The sequence below is a fragment of the Balaenoptera ricei genome, chromosome 2 (genome assembly GCF_028023285.1).
Source record: "Balaenoptera ricei isolate mBalRic1 chromosome 2, mBalRic1.hap2, whole genome shotgun sequence".
In the NCBI taxonomy this organism is placed as follows: Eukaryota; Metazoa; Chordata; class Mammalia; order Artiodactyla; family Balaenopteridae; genus Balaenoptera; species Balaenoptera ricei.
Window position 1 is genome coordinate 140,411,646 of NC_082640.1, and position 15,762 is coordinate 140,427,407.

General features: G+C 41.3%; 2 protein-coding genes across 4 annotated transcripts in view; one reads left to right on the forward strand and one right to left on the reverse strand.

The window, feature by feature from the left end:
- Nucleotides 1–6,720, reverse strand: part of TXNDC16 (thioredoxin domain containing 16) — a 118,999-nt gene extending 112,279 nt beyond the window's left edge. For 2 of the 3 annotated variants that reach the window (XM_059915711.1, XM_059915708.1), the window contains exon 1: nt 6,522–6,713. The gene's annotated coding sequence lies outside the window, so the exon portion shown is untranslated. Of the gene's footprint in view, nt 1–6,521 lie in introns of all 3 variants that reach the window. The other variant, XM_059915710.1, reaches the window with a different exon arrangement.
- Nucleotides 6,721–7,356: 636 nt separating this feature from the next.
- GPR137C (G protein-coupled receptor 137C) overlaps nt 7,357–15,762 on the forward strand; it is a 59,734-nt gene continuing 51,328 nt past the window's right edge. The window contains exon 1 of the mRNA XM_059915712.1: nt 7,357–7,755. Within this exon, the coding sequence (XP_059771695.1) occupies nt 7,357–7,755 (399 nt within the window). The remainder of the gene's footprint in view (nt 7,756–15,762) is intronic.

Genomic DNA, 15,762 nt, shown 5'->3' on the forward strand with positions numbered 1-15,762 from the left:
ACCCACAGGTATAGGTGAGAATTTTGTTTTAATTTTAATTTCAGATAGAACCCTTATCTTTTAAACAAAAATCACTATGTCAAAACAGGAGACAGGAGAAAATAGCAAGAATTACTCATAAGGATAGGAGTGGAACTTTTCAGTAAAGAATGAAATGATTAAAGAATCAAAAATTTAGGAAAAAATCATACTAAATTAGACACCTACCATTTCAATGGTGATGAAATACCATTAACTCTTCAATTTAGCATTTCAGGGGTAATGAGAAAAAATTTACTCTTCAATTTATTGTACAATAGAATTGATAAGCTGAAACTCCATATACTCTGGTCTTTCGATATTATCAATAAGCATATAATAACTCTCCGTAAGGAACAGGTATTCCTAAAACAGAAGCTAATTACTCATTGATTACTTCCTAATAATTCTTTTCACTAGAACTAGTTTATATCAAGCAGTGAACAAATTTGCCATCAACTTTTAATAATGAGCCAAGAGTTCAAAAACTCAAGGAGAATGAGGAGTGAGGACTGAGAGCGGTATATAAAAAGTAATTTCAATAATATAATTAAGAGGTATCCTTGACATTAAAATATTATACATTAAAGCCATTTTAAACCAGCATATTTTAAAGCCACTTTATATTAATGAAAATGGTATAAAATGAGTCATCCAATATTTTCCTTATATTCTGAGGGAGGGATGCATGCATCCTGAGGCTGAAAGAATATAACATTTGTTACTATATGAAATAACTCCAACCTAATTAAAAGGTTAAACATTTAAGTAAAAGCACAAATGAGAGATCCAAGTATAAATATCTTTTTTCCTGGCCCTGTGGTTACAATTCAGTCATTTAAACACTAAATTGGATACTAAAGTTAACACACTCTTTTCACCTAGAAATGTATTTGGTAGAACCAAAGGTCTAACCACACACATTCAATGCTTGAATACTTCCCCACATCCACCTCATTGGACAGATTAGATTATCCATATGAACGTACTATGCATTTCGCCAATTCGAGATGTGGGTGATTATTCAGAGATAGGTACTCAGTAGTAACCTTTGCAGTTTGCTCCATCTTTTGGTAAGTTTGATTATTTAAAAAATTACTTAAAGCAGAGAATACTGCGTGGGTCAGCTAGAAACACAGCTTACATGGTCATAAGATACACACTGAATAATGATTTAACCAGATCCATAACAACCAGAGTTGAGTGGATGGGGAGACAGAAAGTAAGGGAGCATACAGTCAGGGTGGGAAAAGGGATGAAAGAGAGCTAAATCTTCATTTTTCACGAGACCAAAAGCCAAGTTTATTGGAAATAGAAAGATCAACACCAAAAGAAACTGTGAGCGGTTCAAAGTAATTGCCTCTAAGGAACAAGAAATTGGAGGGGGTAAGATACCAAGGGGAATTTTGAAGCCTTCTAGAACTGACTCTTTTAAACAGTGTACCTTTTCACTTTGACTTAAGAAGAAAAATTATTACTTGTATGTAATCAAATCTTCCATAGCTACTACTCATATTAATCCAATCTACCCCTGTGGTGTCACAAAAAAGTGTTCATTTCACATGCATAGTAATTGAAACGCTTTTTCCCAGAGACATGGTCTCCTCATAAAAATAACTTTAAACAAAGAGAAGGCAAGTGTGGATGGGAAATAGTGAAGAAAGAGAACACCTAGCAAGAACAGAGTTAAAAACAAAGCTACAGAGGGTACTTGGTGACTTTTTTCTCTGGTAATTAGAAAATGGGATAGAAAACAACACTTAATGCTTCCAAATTTAAGTATCAGCACGAAGTGCTGAGTTCCTTGGGAGGAATGTGGCCTTGTTACCTTGGTGTGATGGTTCATCAGTATGGGGTAAACAGTTCCAGTTCTCCTGTCAGGTATACGTAGGATCACACTTAGCTTTCTGCACTTCCCACCACTACTGAAGTTTGAGGCCACCACGTGACTTACCCTGGCCAATAAATTGGAAGTCAAAGTGGCCTGTCTCAGGCAACAGTTTAACAGCTACTGTGTGATATGCCTGGCTTTCTTTTCTTCTGTCATAGTCACTGAAAACACCCAGATGGTGGCTGTTTGTCAGCATGGGTCCCAGATTAAGCACAGCCCAGAGAACCCGCAGCTGGTATGCAATGAGCATATGATATAGGAAGAAATAAACTTTGTTGTCTTAAGCCACTAAGATTGGGAGGTTTTTATTGTAGCATAATCTAGTTTATCTTCACTGGTATACAAACTAGAAGTGAGGTGCTGCCTTAACAAGAACCCCACATACTGGCTCGGGCGCCAAGCAGCAGGAAAGCTGTTCTGGGAGTACTCAAGGAAACTCTCTTCAAAGAAACATAGAGACAAGACCTCAACAAATGATCCATGTTAAGGAGTAACAAAACATTTGATGAAACTGTCGCTACAGTAAGTTGGAGGTGACAAGTACCTAATGAATTTATGAGCATGTACCTAGGTTCATGTGGCTAAAGAACTTATTTATGGCCCTAAGAGAAGAGGCTGGAAGACAGAAATGAGTACTGTGTGATAGTTGCTGTTGATTGTGTTTAACGAAGTGTTAAAAGAAAGGTACTCAAAGAAGCACCACCATCCAAAAGACTAGCTGTTCAAAACTTAAAACAATCCTTAAGCCCCCATGCTTGTAGGGTCCGGAAATAAGCTGACAAAACTGCTCAGCCATGGAAAGAAGCCATATTCTCCAAAGCCAACTTCAGGTGGGGACAAAGATAATAAAAATGGAAGGATCTCTTGCAGGGCAAAGCCAAGGACCATAGAGAACTACGCTCCAGGGCATGTGCTAGAATATGAACTGTATGTCACTGGTCCACAATAATGAGATAAACACAGAAATTGCATATAAATGTTTAGAAGCTTTTATAGCAATTTCACACAGTAATTTTGTGTCTGTTGCATCTAATTATTTTTAAATTGGGCTAGTCATTTGATGTGTTTTTTCATTTCATTTTTCTTATAATTTAGAGCCCTAGCAATATCTGCCCAGCAAGATTCCAAAATTGCTACAGTCCAGAGTCTGATATATGTCTTCCATTCTTCTCCTCTCCAAATGGGAACACTTATTATAGTTATCTGTCCCTACACTACTCTACGTATTCAACAGGGTGACGGAGACAGATAATTTATAAAGATAGAGGCTACCAGAGATTATGGCTACTGGGCATTACTCAGAGATCCTTTGAGCTTGACACAGTGACTGGATGGGATTTAGGGGTTATCTCCACTGGGAAGAACCAATGATGAAGTACATGTAGGAAGGAGAATATCTATTGACAAATAGGGTAGACTGTCCAAATGTTTCTCGTTCTCTACACATGTTAAAATTCTACTCCCTACTTCCTTGAGTTAGGTACGGCCATGACTTGATTTGGCCAATGAAATGTGCAAAGTGACATATGTAACTTCTGGAAGCTTTTAAGAGTTAACATATATGTATCATGAAGCATGACACACTTTTTTCTCTGCTATGATGATTGAAAACACTCAAACCGAGGTCTTCTCTGTTAAACCAAGTCTCAGAAAGAGGACAACATGGGGCAAGGTTCCCAGCCTGCTCAGTGTTAACATAAAATAAACGTTACTTTAAATCTCTGAAGATTTAGGGTTGTTATTACAGTATAACCCGACCTAGCCCTATTTGTTTCAGTTAACAGCTAAGAGGAGAGTGACTTGAACATAAATACATATCCTAGATTTTTAAAGCAGTATATTTCAAAGAATTCACAAGAAATTGACCCAATTTCACTTTAGAACGATTCTAAAAGGGAAGATGACTCTTTAAAATACAACTGTTACCACAACCAGTGCCAATACGAAAAGAAAATGGAAGTCATAGGCAAATGTTTGCCTCTCCTACACACAGACACCTCCCAACTAAGTGCAGACTCTTAACCTTTGGGGCTGGAAGGAGCCCTCAGTTCTTCAGTATAATGCTCCTGATGGAACTAATCAGAGTTAGTAGGCAAGATGTAACTTTTGCCTGATCCCTAAACTATAAACAAGTATGCATGCACAGGTCATTTAAAAGTTGGAAAAAATAGGTGACATTTAACTAAGGACAAATACAGGAGGATGACAGGCACTGTAAGAATGGATGAGTAAGGCTATAGTACAAAAAGGGCTAAAGCTTGCAAATAAAATGTTAAAGGCAACAAAAGTTGGTTTTGCTCAGCACCAGAATTCTGAGGAAACCCCCAAGGGCAATGATGAGGAAGTACTTCAAGAGAAAAACACTAATCATCTTGCTAGTGAGAGGAGGGGGCAAAGATTTGCCTTTCTGCGCAGGTGGAGCAACTGGTGGCCCTCTTCAGCTAGAGCAATCACACTTTGGGATTGGGTCTTATATATAATAACGCTTGGCAAATGGTTCTGTTTTTAAATGTTTGAAAGACCATTGTGCTAGAGTAATCTGCTCTCTCAAAACAACAATATTCAACCATTGTGCATTTGGACATATTTCCAATTTTAGGTTACCCAGGAGCAAGCTTTTCTAGAAGACCCTTGGTTAGTTTCCCCTTTAAAGGCTTAAATTTCCCTTACAATTAAACATAAAACTAATGGTTTCCCCTCTCAAGAAAGAGAGGAAATTAACAACTGTAAACATTAAACAAATTACACCAAGATCTACAGGCATCATTCTCTGGGAAAAGCCACATTTCATATTCTGCAACAAATGGGGCATATAATGCTTACAAAGTTCCTGTAGGAACGTTCTGTCAAAAATTAGCTTGCTTACAGTTTAATGCTGCTTTTAGAGAACAGAACCTGCTCACTGAACCAGCCTCAAATAAAATGTTGATTAGATCTCATCACAGTTTACCACTTAAGACCCAAAGGAGGCAATAAAAGGAGTCAACATCTCTCCACTTAAGAGTTCCCTCAAGGGAGTAGGGCAAAATCTTCTACCTGCACCCCCCATATATATGCCCCCAAAAAAGGAAGGAAAAAAAAAGTGGCAATTCCGATTTGCTATGACACTGGAATAAAAAGTCTCACAAGCAAAGATGTAAAACTAGTATGGGTGCTATCCAAATGTTGTTTCCTCTCACTTTGAGTAGAGAATACAGGAAAAAAAGAAAAACCCCTTCACGGTGAAAATCTATTCGTGACCTGATTCATTGATTATAGAAGATACAAAAATAGGCCATGCCAGAGAATAAGAGGCTTTCCTGATTTTGACAAGTGCCTAAAAGCACATAACTCTGAGTTCGTGCTTAATTTATGGGCTTAAGCACATAACTGCAATCAGTTACCTCACTGGGGCCAGGAGCACTCTGTCCCCTTTCAAATAGAACTGTGTACTTCCCTAACCACATTCCCTATGAATCCATGAGGCAAATGTCTTCAATTCCAATAAAGTTGAGATCCTTCTTTAGAGCGCTGATGTTCGATTAGGACTGTTAACTTCTTACAGCAAGTTGTACCCTACTGTAGGCTGCACAACACAACCTGCTCAGCTGAATGTTTCATCAGAGGGATCTCCACATAACAGTGCCAGGCCTAAACATCTATCACAGTTTGTCAGCACACCTATAAGGAATCCAAAACACACCAGCATCTGGTGCCTGGGTAAACTACTGTCCCACAATCTGGAGCACAAGAGACTTTTACCTTCCCTGTGGATCACTTAGCTAGGAAAGAAAGTAGCAACACTATTCTTAGAATGGTGAGTTACGAAAGGCCGAGTATTAGCTGCACCAGTAAATGTAGCACTGTCTTTCACAGGGATACTTATTTAGCGATATGCCACCCATCCAAAGGGGAACACAAATTATTCCCTCACCATTTTGCACTACTTTGCTCATTTTATTACCAAACACCCCCCAAAAAAGTCAACAAATATTATCTCAGTCCAATATACGTGGGAAGATCTATTTATTCCTCATTTATTTACAGCAGTAACATAATATAGCATGTGTTCTGTATATCTCTGAGCCCTAGAAATAGCGCCACCATCCACCACACAGGGGACTAAGGCTTGAAGGAATACATGTGGAATTTAAGAAGCACAGACTATTCTACCTTTTCCTCTCTAGACATTCATCAAAGACTTAAAATTCTGATTCTGCCGTTTTGCCTAAACTTATGCCCGCAGCATCTTTCCAAATTCTAAGTTTCAAAGACCCACCTTCCCCCCACTCTGAGACGGCTTCCATATCCATCCCACTCTAATTCCACTCTTCCTTCTGGGACATATCCCGAGGGAGGGAGGTTCTTTTACTTAGAGCTCCGTTCAGCCTTCGCCTCATTCTTTGCCCTCTCCCCACAGAAGGGCTCCCGTTTTACTAGCCGCTCACGCTAGGGAAAAAGAAGAAAGCAAAACGTGCCTTAGAAGGATCCAGGTGAGGCCCCTTCTAAGCCAAACTCCAGAGCTGGTCAGTGCTGTCCTTAATGGGGGAGAGCCGCCAGGTCTGAATCCCTGCAGGCGTCCCTGCCGTCAGAAACCACAGCCCTCGCCCGCAGGACCCGCGCTGCCACCTACCTATCGAGACCTGAGGACAAGACCTGCGGGCTGGGACCCGGACGGCTGACCGACAGTTCCCGCCACAAGAAGGATGAGAGGCAGAAGGCGGGCCCATGCCTCGCTTGCCGGGCATCCGCGAACCGCTCCCCCTACCTGCGGGTTCGCAGCGATCCCAACCCTCCGCGCCAGTAGCCTCCACCGCTCAGTGGAGTCAGCCTGCTGGGCAGAAAACAACCGCGAGGCTCCTCCCGGTCCTCGTGGGTCTTACGTGCGGCCTTCCCAGCCAATGGGAAGCGCAGGGGGCGGAGCGACAGCCGCCCCGGTGACAGGCGACAACCGAGCCCGCCCGCAGGCGCGAGCTGGCAGTGCAGTTGCTGGGCCAATCGGCAGCATGGGTGGGGAGTGAAGGGGAGGAGCAAGAGGGGAAAGCTGGCACCCAATCAGAGCTTGGCGTCCTGGAGCGACAGGTCCAGCGGCCTGTGGCCTTCCGAGCGCGGCGCGCAGGGGGCGAGCCCACTTGGGCCAATCGGCGGGAGCCCACGGTGCGGAGCGAGCGCCTCAAATGCTCGGGTTTCTCAGCTGATTGTCTCCAGCCGAGAGTTGTTTTTTGCAGCTACCGAGCCGAGCCGCAGCAGGAGGAGCCGAGACCCCCCGGGCGGGGGGCGGGGAGAGGAGGCGGGGTCCCAGGAGCCGCGGCCGCTCTCCGCGGGGCTCCGGGTCCTGTCACGGCGCTTCCTGGGGTTGGAGGTTGGGGTGGGTGGGGAGTCAGGGAGACATCCTTCTCCCCCTCGACGGCGGCTCCGAGTCCGGCCCCTTGCTTCCCGCGCTCTTTCGCCCGCCCCCTAGCCCCCTCATGAGGGCGTCCGTGCCGGGTCCGGCGGCCGGCCGCGAGCCCTCCACGCCCGGCGGGGGCGGCGGAGGCGCCGCGGTGCCGGGCTCCGTGCAGTTGGCGCTGAGCATCCTGCACGCCCTGCTCTACGCCGCGCTCTTCGCCTTTGCCTACCTGCAGCTGTGGCGGCTGCTCCTGTACCGTGAGCGGCGGCTGAGTTACCAGAGTCTCTGCCTCTTCCTCTGTCTCCTGTGGGCAGCGCTCAGGACCACCCTCTTCTCCGCCGCCTTCTCGCTCAGCGGCTCCCTGCCCCTGCTCCGGCCGCCCGCTCACCTGCACTTCTTCCCCCACTGGCTGCTCTACTGCTTCCCCTCCTGTCTCCAGTTCTCCACGCTCTGTCTCCTCAACCTCTACCTAGCGGAGGTAAGGCGGGAGGACCGGCACGCGGGGCCGGGCGGGAGAGCGGGGCCGCCGAGTTCAACTCGGGCTGAGGACCGGTGGGGGGGTGGGTGCGAACCACGAGAGGCGGACCCGAGAGCAGCCCGGAGGAAACCGAGGCACGCATGGTGTGTGCGCCAGGGTTCTCGTCCTAAACTTAAAAAGCCGATCGGCTCGGCGACTGAGGGGCTTGCGGGGGGTGAGCGAGAGTGTGTGTTCCGACAACTTGAAACAGCAGGACCAGCCTTTGTTCAGCGTCCTGGCCCTCTAAGGGAAGGTGTCGGTGCCACCGACAGAGTGGCATCGCAAAAAGTAGCAGCCCCGGCAGCTCTGCCGAAGCTGGACTATGTTGAGAGAGGTTGGATGCTGAGGTAGCAGCAGCTATGCTGAAGCTGGTCTGCTGCCAGCCATTACGTCACCAGGCAGAGCTGTTCCTCTGCTATTGTTGCTGCGTTTCTTTTATTAGAAGCTTTATTCTCTCCTGCATCTCCTTTCCCCGGGCTCGATAAGCCTCACACAGATTACGTTCGATAGTTCTCCGGCGGGGTTAATAAGCAATAACCAATGTCGAGGATCAGTATAAAGACCTCCGTAAAGCCCCGAGTGTGTTTGCCCCAGTTGCTTCATGTTTTGTTTTGGCTATTTATCCTACCTCTTATAGCCTAGTCTTTTTTTTTTTTTTTTTTTTTTGAGCTAATTAAGAGAGAAAATACTAGCTTAACCTGCGCCTCTTGCAGAAACAAACCACCAAACTGTTTTTGCAATAACTTGCTTAATAGCTGGAACCTAATCACACCCCCTTTCTCTTTTATGAAGAATTGCTGGTTGGTTTGCATTGTTCTGCAGCACTTAGGTATTTAACCCATTTCAAACAGGTTTGGGAGTGTAAGGTTGTCAAGCATGTGTGCCAGCTAGTGGTATTTAAGCCACAGAATTTTGAGAATTGCCAAAAAAAAAAAAAAATTCCCCTGCCCTCCCCGCAAAAAAAAAAAAAATCTTGAGGAGGAGAGGAAACAAGGTGACATCATATGCTTAATACTGACTAATATAGAACAATATTGGTCTATGCAGCTAATCCTCTCAAAGGCTTTTGGAGGTGATGAGAATTAACATAGTTCTGAGCAAAAGTAAAAAAAAAAACATTTGAGGCAGATTAAGTGTTTATATTCCCTGCGTAAACCAACTCTTTTCTCCCATAATAGCTAGGAAGTAGAATGCATAATTTTAAAAGCACAGTCATAACTTCAGCTTTTTACCACACTAAAAACAACAGTTCAGAGTAGGCAACAAAACTAATTTAGCTTTAATTCCCCATCATTTGGAAGTCCAAGCAATACAATGACAAAAACCCAAACAGTAAGAAGCAGAAGTAAAAAGCATGGGTAATAATAAATCAAATAAACATGCCATAGTCATGTGACTTATTTGAAGATGTTCTGATCTTCTAGTTGTTGTTTAAACTGTTATAACACTTCAATCCTTCATAGTTAAGCTGATACACTGTAATTCCTGACACAATTTCTGATACACTACAGCGACATCTCATCACTAAAGCTTTGTTTAAACTGTTATAACACTTCAATCCTTCATAGTTAAGCTGATACACTGTAATTCCTGACACAATTTCTGATACACTACCAGCAACATCTCATCACTAAAGCTTTGATCTAGCTTCAGATATAGTTAATTTACCTCAGAGTGACTAGCAGTCCTTAGGCCATGAGTATCAGATAATTTGTTTTTCCCCTATGCATTTTTGACTAACAGAGTCATATTAATGACTCATCGTAAAATAATTGGTGGGCATTTCATAAGGTAGCTAAATACTCTTTTTACTTTTTTCTTGAAATATAACATATAACATGAAGTACATAAAGCTTAAGTATACAGCTAGGTGAAATTTTACATACACTCATGTCACCACCACCAGATTAAAATATACAGCATTTTCAGTGCCCCAGAAGGTCCCCTTGTGCCCTCTCCCAGTCATACCTGTCGCCCTGAGGTAAACACCATGTGACTAAACATTATCACAATAGAAAACATCTATATTTAAGCTCAAAATTCTAAAAGTATACTTCTACGGCATAAACTACACAATATCCAGATTGGGTTTTCAGTCTTTTGATTGCTGTTATTCCAAGCTAGTGACGGAGAATTTAAACGTCTAAAAGTCTTCCTGTTAAATGGATCTCTTGTTTGTGTCATGTACTTTTTAAAAAGCAATAAGATTCTATTACCCTAGAAAACGTAATTTGGAAACAAGCTGGACTAAAGTTTTTTTCATTTTGTAGTGTCTCCTAGAAAGAGTGTAGGTTGCTTGTCTATCCTTTTTTTAAATAAAATTAACAATTTTAAGACACATAACTATAACTTGAACAAATTTTCAACCTGTTTAAAAAGAGATATTTTAACCAGAAATCATTTCCATATTCACTAGAAAAAATCCAAAGGAATCTATATTTAAAATAGTATTTAAATTCAAATTTTTATATCAATTTCAAGTAACGGGAAGCACACTTCTTATTGATCATTCTGAATGAATAAAGCTTTCCCAATGAGTTCTTTGTTTTTTCTTTTTTTTTTTTCATAAATTTATTTATTTTTGGCTGCATTGGGCCTTCGTTGCTGCGCCCGGGCTTTCTCTGGTTGCGGCGAGCAGGGACTACTCTTCGTTGCGGTGCGCGGGCTTCTCCTTGCAGTGGCTTCTCTTGTTGTGGAGCACGGGTTCTAGGTACACGGGCTTCAGTAGTTGTGGCACGCAGGCTCAGTAGTTGTGGCTTGTGGGCTCTAGAGCACAGGCTCGGTAGTTGTGGCGCACGGGCTTAGTTGCTCTGCGGCATGTGGGATCTTCCCGGACCAGGCCTCGAACCCATGTCCCCTGCATTGGCAGGCGGATTCTTAACCACTACGCCACCAGAGAAGCCCCCCAGTGAGTTCTTTGTATTATAGCAAAGCGGTAGGGAAAGTCTACATGGTGACAAAAACAAAACTTAACTAAAATTTGACTTTTTTTTAACAAAAGGCCCTTATATCTGTTTTAAATAGTTGTGCTTCTTGATTACCAAATCACTCTGTCTTTACTGTCATATTAAATGCCAATTTCATTTTACTTTTGACCTCTTTAAAGTATTTGTTGTGTCCATTTCTCACTAATTAAAAACATCCTAACTTTAAGGACTTAGTTACAAAGAACCATAGAGCAGTGTAAAAATAAAGTTAGTAAAACAACCATTACTACTTTGAATATATTTTGCTAGTTCTTCTAAAAATAAGTTTTCAAAAAGTGAAGACCAGGCTTCCCTGGTGGCACAGTGGTTAAGAATCCACCTGCCAATGCAGGGGACACAGGTTCAAGCCCTGGTCCAGGAAGATCCCACATGCTGCGGAGCAACCAAGCCCGTGCGCCACAACTACTGAGCCTGCACTCTAGAGCCAGTGAGCCACAACTACTGAGCCCACGTGCCTAGAGCCCATGCTTCACAACAAAAGAAGCCACTGCGGTGAGAAGCCCGTGCACTGCAAAGAAGAGCAGCCGCCCCTTGCTGCAACTAGAGAAAGCCCGCGCACAGTAACGAAGACCCAACGCAGCCAAAAATAAATAAAATAAAAAATAAATTTATATTAAAAAGAAAGTTAAGACTGCCTAAACCACTCTTTCTTTTGTTGACTACACTTGAATGGAATTCAGATGAGGGGGAGTAACCCTTTCTGAAATAATTAGATTTACCATACTTAACCTCTGGAAGCAGATAGTTGGAAAAAAAAAAAAAAAAAGCAAAAACCTGTACACTAAGTTAAAAACACCTATTGAACTTTTCCGGCATGATTAATAGAACATGTACTTTACCAGAGAACGGTTCACACTCCTGTATGTTTAACAGAGAAGGTTTCAGTCTTTAAAACAAATTATGTGATAAAACATGCTACCTACCATTGGAACAAGTAAAAGGACTAAAAATGAGTGTTGATAGTATACTATCTTTGGAGTATTGTTGATGCGTGCCAAAATCAATGAGTTCATCTCCAAGACCCATAGTGACATTTTTCTTGCAATTTTGTAAAATGAGTGCCAGTTGCTTAATTGGGATAAAATGCAGTGACTAAATCACAATGCCAAAACAGCTAGGAAAATTAAATTCAGAATCTTAACTCTTACATTCAAGGATGCTATCATTGTCCCTGACATTGGATATATTCTTAACAAACATTGATGGAATGTCAAATAACATGGAGTGCAACTTAACAGGTACTTTGGTTTTGTTGTAATGTTCTGTGATATCTCACAAAAGTATTTCTACCACCTAAAATAGAAACTCCTTAAGGATAAGAAGTTATTTTATCATACTTTAATCTCATAGAACAATGGTGAATATATTTTTGAATGAAGATCTTGAAAAGGCTAAAATCTTGAAAATATTAAGCTATCTAAAATTTAAGAGTTAATTTTGATGAATATATGAGGTAAATTATTTGTGTACTTTCTGGGATCTTTATATTTTCTGCTTAAAAGATTGCTTATGATATGAATGCTAAGATTCTCTTAGATTTTCTTGGTTTAGTTAGTTACTTCTGATTACTACAGGTAAAATCTTACTAATGAAGCCACTTTAATATATTAGAGTTTTGCTTAGCAAAACTATTCTTATATCATGGCAAATGGCCCATGATAATTAGGGCTTTGCTAATTTGATTTCAACAAATTCTATTAAACAGAAAAGTCTGCGGAACAAGCAAGTCTCACATCATGAGTCAGTTACTATTTACTGGAAATCGTGGTTTTGTTAATGTTGGGTTTTTATCCATAACTGTGATTATGAACAGTTTTTATCCAAATGTTCTAAACTCTTCTATCCATTAACTTGATTCTGTTTTTCCTGAGATCATCTGTGAAGCAAGAGTTTGAGATACAATTCCATGGCAAAGACCTGATTACAGTGCCTTACATTCTATGTGATTTAATATTTTCAAAGCACTTCATAACAGTTGTCTTTAACAGTTGTCTTCATAACCCCTATGAAATAGGTAGATATAAACAAGGTGTGATTTGTCCAAGGTTTTATGGCTAATATAATATGTATCAGAAATGAGACTACAGCATAGCCCACAGGCTATAAAGTCTTGTCAAGTGATCGCTCCCTATGAACTTTTCTGAATACCATTAACACTGTTTATTATTTAGTGCTCACTATTTAACTTGCTTTCCCATTTTCCACCATTTCAAACCTTTTCCACTCTCCAGAAAACTTTTTTCCTCCTTCATACTCAGCATATGACCCTCGCCTCCTAGTTTATAGAAATAGAAACCAGGGCCATCTGGCTGAACAGAGATTCAGAGAAATGCCTTAAAATGCTACAGAGAGCATTTAGTCCCTTTCAATGAATGATTGAGCTGGTAAGTGAGGAAGTTCCTCAGAGACAAGAAACCACAAAAAAAGAAGTGAATATGAAATTATAAAGTACCACACAGATGTTTGTCTTGGGTTTGGGGGTAGTTGCTAGCTGCTTCCTGCTAACCTAAAGCCTGGATTTAAATGTGCTGGGGTTCTGAAGAGGTGACATAGGAGGCAATACCTTGTGGCGAGGTCTAATCAAAGAATTCATCCCCTCCAACTTAATGCCAGGACTCTCGGAACACACATCTTCAGTGGATGAATTATGGGAGAAATAAGCAGGTCCTCAGAGGTTGGTGGTGGGATTTATGCTTGTCTCTGCCTTGGCTCTGGGTGAAGGAGGTACAAATTGAGGAAAGAAATGTCTTCTCTGAAAATGCATAACAAGCTTATTCTCACACAAGTTTGAAGCCTGAAATCACACTTCTGTGATTTTAGAGGGGGGAAATTCCTGGCTTGGTGGTAACCTCAAGGACCTGGAAGGAGCATATGCAAATAATCTGTCGAGGAGTGTACTATACTCCTAGAATCCTGACAAATAAAATTTGAAGGAACATGAGCTCAAACTGAAAAATCACTCTAGGGACTCTTCCCTGCAAAGATTGAAGATGTCAGAATTATTAGATAGATTGTATAAAATATTCACTTATCTGATTTAAGTAAGTAAACACTGGTGATGTATGATAAAGAAATAATCAAAATTGACTAGGCACATTTGGAAAAAAATCATTTTTTAAATGAAAAATACAATTAAATTTAGAAACTGAAATGAACTGAACAGATTAAATAGCTAAAAAGAAATCATTAAGCTCAAAGATCTGAGGAAAAAACTCACCCAGAATATAACCCAGAGAAATAAAAGATGGAAATAAGAACAAGAGATTAAGAGAGAATGAAGATATAATGAGCAGGTCCAGTGTATATCTAATTAGAATTTCAGAGAAATTACTTAAAAGAATAATGACTTAGAGTTTTCCCAAATTTATGAAAGATGCCAAATTTCAAATTCAGAGAGCCCAAAAAACCCAAGACAAGGTTAAAAGAAAATGAACAAAGAGTAAAACCTCAAAATACCAAAGACAAAATGTTTTTAAAACAATTAGACAGAGATAATATTACCAACAAAGGAATGAAAGTTAGTTTTTGTTGGCATTTCATTAACAACTAAGGAATCCAGAAGATGGTGAAACATCCTGAAAATGCTGAGAGAAAATAACCAGCAAAATTCTACCCACAATAAAACTATCAATAATAAGGGTGAAATAAAAGCCAAGTTGGGAGTGACATCAGCAAGATGGTGATGGACCCTCCATCCCCCTGAAAACATACTGATCAGCAACAAGTCAGAAATTCCCTTTGTGAGAAATCCAGAAATGAATTGAAAGGCTCCTGCACTGCAGGTGAACACAAAACAAGAATCACCAGAACCAGTAGGGAGATTTGGGACAGACTGTCGTCAGAGTCCCTGACCCCAGCACAGTGCCATAAAATTGGGAAGAGACCTCCTAGGTCTCAGCTTCTCCCAGAGGAGGGAAAGGGTTAGTTCACATGTCCAGCACCCCAGCTTTTCTTAGGGGGCTCCCCAGAGATCAGGCTTCTGTCTTGCCAGTCTTAGAACTCTGATGAGTTCAGTACAGTTTAGACACCTGGAGGCAAATGGAGACAGCAATTTGAACTGGCAGACAACATAGCTCCCCTGCTTCCTCAGCACAGAACGAGCAAACCAGAAGTACAGCTTCCTGCTACTCCCTGAGGAGGGAAAGAGTTGGTAGAGGCCCCCAAAGTCTCTGGACAAGTTGATTGGTGACAGTGTTCTACTGTCCAAGGCCAGTCCATGAAGATTGGGAGAGGTACCTATTTTGTCTAATGCACAGACAGTAATGCAGAGAGTTGAGAAAAATGAAGAATCAGGCAGAGATGTTTCAAACAAAGCAAGATAAATCTCCAGAAACCCTAATGAAACAGAGGCATATAATTTACCTGACAGAGAATTCAAAATAACTGTCATAAAGATGCTAACTACAGGCAAGAGAACAAAGCATGAGAAATTTCAACAGAGATAGAAAATGTTAAGGGAATTCCCTGGCGGTCGAGTGGTTAGGACTTCAGTCTTCCACTGCAGGAGGCATGGGTTCAAACCCTGGTAGGGAAACTAAGATCCCACAAGCCTCACAGCACAGCCAAAAAAAAAGTACAAAACAGAAATCATGGAGCTGAAAAACATGAAAACTGAAGTGAAAAATTCACTTGAGCAGTTCATCAACAGACTAGATATCAAACAGGATCAGTGAACTTGAAGACAAGTCATTGGAAATAATTTAGTCAGAAAAGAAAAAGGAATGAAAAAGAATGAACAAAACTAAAGGGACTTACGGTACACCATCAAACAGATCAATATACACATTGAATCCCAGATAGAGAAGAAAGTACCAGAAAGCTTATTCGATGATGATGATAATGATGACTGAGAAATTCCCAAAACTGGAGTAGAAAATGGACATCCAGATCCAAGAAGTCAAAAGAATACAAAGAAATCCACACCAAGACACATTATAATCAAATTATCAGAAGTCAAAGGCCTTTGAATTTTGAAAGCAGA